The 6,000-nt window shown below is 55.0% G+C and overlaps 1 protein-coding gene across 1 annotated transcript in view; it reads left to right on the top strand.

Annotated features, from left to right (window-relative positions):
• Positions 1-448: 448 nt before the first annotated feature.
• Positions 449-6,000, top strand: part of ARHGEF7 (Rho guanine nucleotide exchange factor 7) — a gene marked incomplete at its 5' end in the record, with an annotated part of 125,600 nt that continues 120,048 nt past the window's right edge. Inside the window, 2 exon segments of the mRNA XM_082009239.1 lie at positions 449-532; positions 534-614. Of these exon segments, the coding sequence (XP_081865365.1) occupies positions 449-532; positions 534-614 (165 nt within the window).

The following is a 6,000-nucleotide window of genomic DNA, read 5'->3' as shown; positions in this document are numbered from 1 at the left end:
TGACCGGCTGCTCCTTCCTCCGCGGCGCCGCCTCCCGCCGCGGCCGCTCCGCGCCCCACGCTGCGCGCCCGCGGAGGCGCCGTCCGCCCGCTAGGGGGCAGCCGCCGCCCCGCCCTCCGGGTGCGGGGCTGGGGGGGGGGTGCGGGGGCGTGCGGAGCGGTGCGCGGCTCTCCGCGGGCGCGCTGCCCCCGCGCGGCGGGGCCGCCTGCCGCCGCTGCCAGTGATGTCATGGGGCGGCGGCGGCGGCGGCGGGCGGCGGGCGGGGGGGGCGGGGAGAAGGCGGCACTGCAGCTGCATGTGTCTGTAGCGGCGGCGGCGGCGGCGGGGCCGGGGCGTCGTCATCTGCATTCACAGGGGGCGGCGCCGGCCTCCCCCTGAAGCCCCCGCCCGGGGAGACACAAAACCCACGCGAGGCGCGGGGTGCCGCGACCCCCGCCCCGCCGCCGCCATGAATTCGGCGGAGCAGACCGTTACGTGGCTGATCGCCCTGGGCGTGCTGGAGTCGCCCAAAAAGACCATCTCCGACCCCGAGGGGCTTCCTCCAGTCCTCCCTGAGGGACGGGGTGGTGCTCTGCCGCCTGCTCGACCGTCTGCTCCCGGGCACCATAGACAAAGTAAGTGCCCCTACCCCGGCCCCCCGCCGCCCTTTGTGCAGCCGGGCCCGCCGCCTCCGGCGCGCCCGCCGCCGGGCCCCCCGCGCCGACCCCGCCCCGGTACCGGGGCCGTTGAAGGACGGGCGGTGGGGCCGGGGAGGGGGGTGTGTGTGGGTGTCAGCCCCGGTCGGGCGTGGGGCCGGGGGGTAGAGGGGGAGCGGCAGCGGGCAGCCTGGCTGGGGAGGGCTTCCCCCTTCAGGGCCGCGGTTTTGCAAGAGTGTTTTACGGGGGGGGGGGAAAGAGAGAAAAAAATAATGCTCCAGCTCTCCAGATCGACGTCCTGCCTGTACATGGGAGAAGCGTATTTTTTTTGGGGGGGGGGGGGGGGGGGTGTTTATGAACCTTTCCTGGCATGGCATGAGCCGCTGCAAAGTTGTCTACGCAACTGCTGGAAGAGTCGATGTCTCACCTCGCTTGGGAGGCGATTCAGCTCATCCCTCCCCGCCTCTGAAGGACATCTTAATGTGTGATGCTTAGTTTTCTTGAAGGCTTGGTTTTAGCGTTATTTGGGTCTTTTGCTGCGTGGTAGCCTGTGGGGAAGAAAAAAAACCTGTTCTTTTCGGGTTGAAAAACGCATTACATCTCTGTTCGTTGCGTTCAAAGAAAACGTACTGTGTCAGGTAACTTTTATGAGCGCGTACCTAACTCCCATCGTAGCTCAGCTGGAGGGAGGGTTTTCATTTTTGATACTGTGCCCCCAGACTTGGGACAACGCGTTGTCTCACCTGACGTTCAACAACGCAGCACACGTAGCGACCCGCGTATTGACGAAACTTTTCCTTATGAGTCCACAGAAGGTGGTGAAGAGAAGATTGATGAAGGTCATCTGCATGCTGATGGGAAAACTCCTTGCTTGAAAATAGCACCAGATTTTTTCACCTTTTGCAGTTGGCAGACCACTCCACGCATTGGAGCCTGCTGACATGGGCTTTTGTTACCTTTTGTGGCTCTTTTTCAAGCAGTCCGCTGACCCACAAACCAAGACCAGTGCTTTCAGCTCGGTAGGGCACCGGGCTGGGCTGTCTCCCTTCAGTTCTTCAGTTTGCCACAGCTGGGGTTCTGTTCTGTGTTGCGCTGTAGCATGGAGGTCCTGGCCCTGGCCCTAGATACCCTACTACAAGTAGTAGGTCATTCCTAAATTCACCTAGAACTTAGGTGATTCTCCTAAATTAGGAGGCAGCATGGGGCTATGGAAACCCCGCAGGAGCCTGTGGTGGGGTCAGTGGGTGATGGAAGTGATGGGAGTAGGTGCAGCGCGTCGGTGGCCGTGCGAGCGTGGGTAACTTGGGCTCCACCATGCTGACCGGCGGAGCTAGCTGGGACAGCCGAAGCCGCTGCCGCTGCTGACAGCTTTCCCCGCCGCCGTTTTCCCAGAAGCCGAGGAGGACGCGTGTCCGCTCCCGCAGTGCTGCGGCTTTGTGGCCGTGGTACGCGAGGTGCACGCTGCTGCCCAGTATGGTGGGCTGGAGACTGCAGCTCGGGAGCGGGTAAATGTCCTGCTCCGCCACCCACGGTGACACGTGTGACGTGGGGCTGAGGGCAGGGACCCCCACCCGCTTGGGCAGGCTCTGCCCGTGCCTCCTTGCCCCCAGGCTCTCTTGCCTGGTGGCACCAAGCCCGAGGAGGGTCTCGGCAGCCTGTCCGGCCGCACCGCTCCAGGCGCTCTCTCTGAGCACCTCTCCAAAGTCCCGTGACTTTGGGTCCTGAGCTTCGGGGCAGAAAAAGTCTTTCCGCTGGTGCAGACGTCAAGCCTAGTAAAATGGGGTCCTGAACTCAATTTGGGAAACGGGCTCAGCTGAACAATGAAATAAATGAAAGAGCATGACAGGAATAAGTGTTCGAACAGGGTTTCCCAAGTTAAGGTGCTTTTCTGTGTACGGTGTATCTGGGAGGCGCTCGGTTAGTGTGAATGAGAGGCTCCCTTTTCTTCTCACACCGGAGGAGCGAATACCTCTGATGTTGGGGCAGCGGGTCCCTTCACGGCACCCACACCCAGAGCAGGGGGTGCAGAGGGGCACAGCTCCCCACAGCCTCCCCGCTCCCAGCTGGGCGTGCAAGGTGCTGTCCGGGGGGCTTATCATGGACCTCGTGGTGCCAAGGCGCGGGGTTCGCAGCCGGGGGTGCGGGCTGGCAGCCAGGGCAGGAGGAAGGCTGGCGCTTCGCAGCATCCCACCTCCCCGAGCTCGGGGCGCTGGGATGGGCGGCTGCCGGGGGTCCCTGCCGACCTAGCGCGTCTCCTCCGGCTTTGGCTTGGTTAAAGTCAGGGGAGAAATAACCCTTTATTTTTTATTTTTAAATTCTGTTTTTTTTAGGTGCTCTTTATTTTCGTGAGGGGAGCTGTACTTATTTTTGTGGGCCCTTCATGTTGCACTTTGTAATGCACCGATGTGTCCGAGAGACTCTTGAACTCATTTTCCAATCCAGCTTTGTGAATATGCTTTTTCTATAGACTCAAGAGTGTATACCACATACTTCTTTCATGCTCTGAGCTATTTCCATAATACTTTCTTTCTCTTTTTTTCTTATAAAACCAAATAAAAGTTACATCCTTCCCTGTGTTATGTTATTTTTTTCAATGTCTTTTTTGCTACTACTGTTCATTATGTCATATTTTTTTATACCGCGTGCGTTTTAAGTATGGCCCTTTTATTCCTTATTTGTCCTGAAAGCCTCCAGTTCAAACTGCACTTTTTTGAAGTCATAAAAGATACAAGGTTTGTCCCACAGATGTGACAGATTCAGTTCTTAGAATTGTTTGAGATCATAATTTTCTATAAATATCTGACATCAGCAGACACTTTGAAGACTCACAGAACTCATTCTTCTGTAAATACAAAGTAGTAACTAAAACCAAAGAGAACACTAAAAAATATACATATTATAAATAAGAAGGAATGTTTATCAGGTTTTTTTTAAGATGTTTTCTAGAAAAGGCTATAAATGCATTTCTTTATTTCAAAAACTGTTTAGAAAGAGGATTCAATATGTGCAGGAATGTAATAATACATTTTTTGGCATTTTGTGCTTTTAAAGCCTCTGGGTACCCTGGGAGTAATTAATAGAAGATTTTTAATAAATAAAGTTGTGTGACCATAAAAGGAAGAAACACTTGAAGGTCAAAGACAGATTTTTCTTAAGTCGATAAAACAAATTAGTGGGTTTCAAGGCTGGTTAGTATGTTCTTCGTTTAGATTGCTGTGTATTTGTATACCGTCCTTGCACAGAATATTGTACAGAGCTTCTGGTCAGGAAGTTTTGGCTAAATTTGGTTACATTACTCTCATTTCTGTCTTGAACAACAGTAAAGGACAGATATTAAATTCGCCAGATTCCAAGAACTCTGAATGAAAAAAACTATGGAAAATAATGTTATTACACAGGCTGTTTCTCTCATTTTTTGGGTCCCATTTAGTGTCATGATTCCTTTGCATTTTGAGAGAGAACATGACTGGGTAAAACAAAACAGTTGGGTTAGGCGGAGTGATGGTACTGCTCAATAACTTCATCCCGAACGTGGGAAAGGAGCAAAAGGGAAAGAAAGCCCTTTTTAAAAACAAAAACACCCCCAGCAAAAACCACAACTGCTTCCCCCACCCTGACCAAATCCAGCCATGTCTTATTTTTTAAAGCATGCAGATCTGTACTGAAAGACGCTGGTCAGTTGATCTGCTCTAAAGGATGGGGGATTGCTGAATTCAAGTCGTTTGAATGAAAAGCCGTGGTTTCAAGTTGCAGGATTTCAACCCAACCCTGGGCTGTAAAATTGAGTTGCTTTGATGGCAGGGGAGAGGATCCCCGTGGTAGCGTTGCAGTGCAGTTGTCTGCCGCTCAGATGCTTTTCCTCGCGGAGATAATTTTGCAGACGGATTCCTCCATCGCCGACCAGTTTGACCCACTTTTGACGTTGTAAACAGACATCAGAACTGGAGCGGGAATTTTCCTTCTCATACCAGGCTTCATGCTGTGTTGTGTTTGTACTTTCATTTCTGGTCAGCTGCTCGCCAGAAAGCATCACTTTGAGAGCAGCTTTGTTCCGTTCAAGGAGAATAGGGAAGGCGCATTGGGAGATGCGATGCAGCAGCCATTTGGCACCCCGTGTCCGTCCCCCTCCCCGCTCCCGTCAGGGGCTCCTGGAGGGGGCGAGAGTCGCCGCTTCAGAGCTTTGAAGCCCGGGGACGGGGAAGAGTGCTGGCTGCCTCCCTCGGCCCCCCCCGCCGTCGAGCAGACCATCCCCGGCCCTTGCGCCGGGCGCAGGATTAAACCACCCAGAAGCCGCTCTGCGGCACGCGGGAGGCTGAGCCAAAACGCGGGCGCTTCCTCTGGCTGCTCCCGCATGGCCCAGGCCTGAGGGGAGCGGCGCGGGGCTGGCCCCGGGGAAGGAAATACAGTTCCCTCTCGCTGGCTGAGACTTGGGGCGCGGCTGGAAGAAAACTCGGTTCTCCCTGTGGAGGATGGGGCGCCGGCGTCGACGTTCATTTGGTTATTAATTGGGACGGGATCGGGACGGACGGCAGCAAAGATTAGGATCTTTTTATAAATACCTCGTGTATTAGCATGGTTCTCTTTTTAACGACGGAGGTCTTTGGCTGAATGAGGTCTCCTGAATTGTAATTTAGGAAGAAATTAACTCTTTGCGACTCCCAAGGCGAATGAATTGCTGTGGATGGGCGCGAGCGCTGCAAGAGGGTCGGAGTCGCCAAAAGGAGGGCTCAGGCTGCCGCACGCGGCCGCCGGCTCGCCAGCCTTGTCCTCGCCGGGGGTCTGTGCTCCGGCGGCTCTGGCAAAGGGGGATTTACGTTCGCTTGTCTCTGGTTTCACAGGGGTGTATCGGGGCCGAGTACTTCTGTCCTGTTGCGACAAGGTGGGACCTCAGTGTGGTATTGCAGGCGTTGCAAAAGGAAGAAGAAAGGGAAGGTGTTTGGGAGCCAGAGTTAATAACAAGTGGTGATTTTTTTTATAGCCCGGTACCTTTGCAGAGGGTGCAGCGCCGGCTGTGAGCTGGCTGTGGAGCCCAGGCAGAGTTCGGGGACCATGGTGAGCATCCCACCAGCGGTGCAGAGATAACTCCTAAGGTAGCAGTTGCCAGGTGCCGGCTGCCCTCCAGCAGTCTGAATTTGGGAAATTCTTCTGGCAGGATGGCTCCGTCCCTGCAGCCCTGCTGAGGGTGTCGGGGCCTGCCTGGCTGAACCGAAGGACTCTCCTGCCTTCGCTCGCTGAAATCTGTTGGGAAGGTATTGCAGACGCTGCTATTGCAGCAGCAGGTCATCGTGGGACTAGACCTGGGGGGCAGGAAGCAAAATCTGCATTTTAATGTGCATATGCTCTCTCCCTGCCAGCAATTGTCCTT

This window comes from Phaethon aethereus, assembly GCF_964289735.1.
Source record: "Phaethon aethereus genome assembly, chromosome: 1".
NCBI classification, from domain to species: Eukaryota; Metazoa; Chordata; class Aves; order Phaethontiformes; family Phaethontidae; genus Phaethon; species Phaethon aethereus.
Note: the sequence above shows the minus strand (reverse complement) of the source record. Positions and strands in the feature narration are given on the sequence as shown.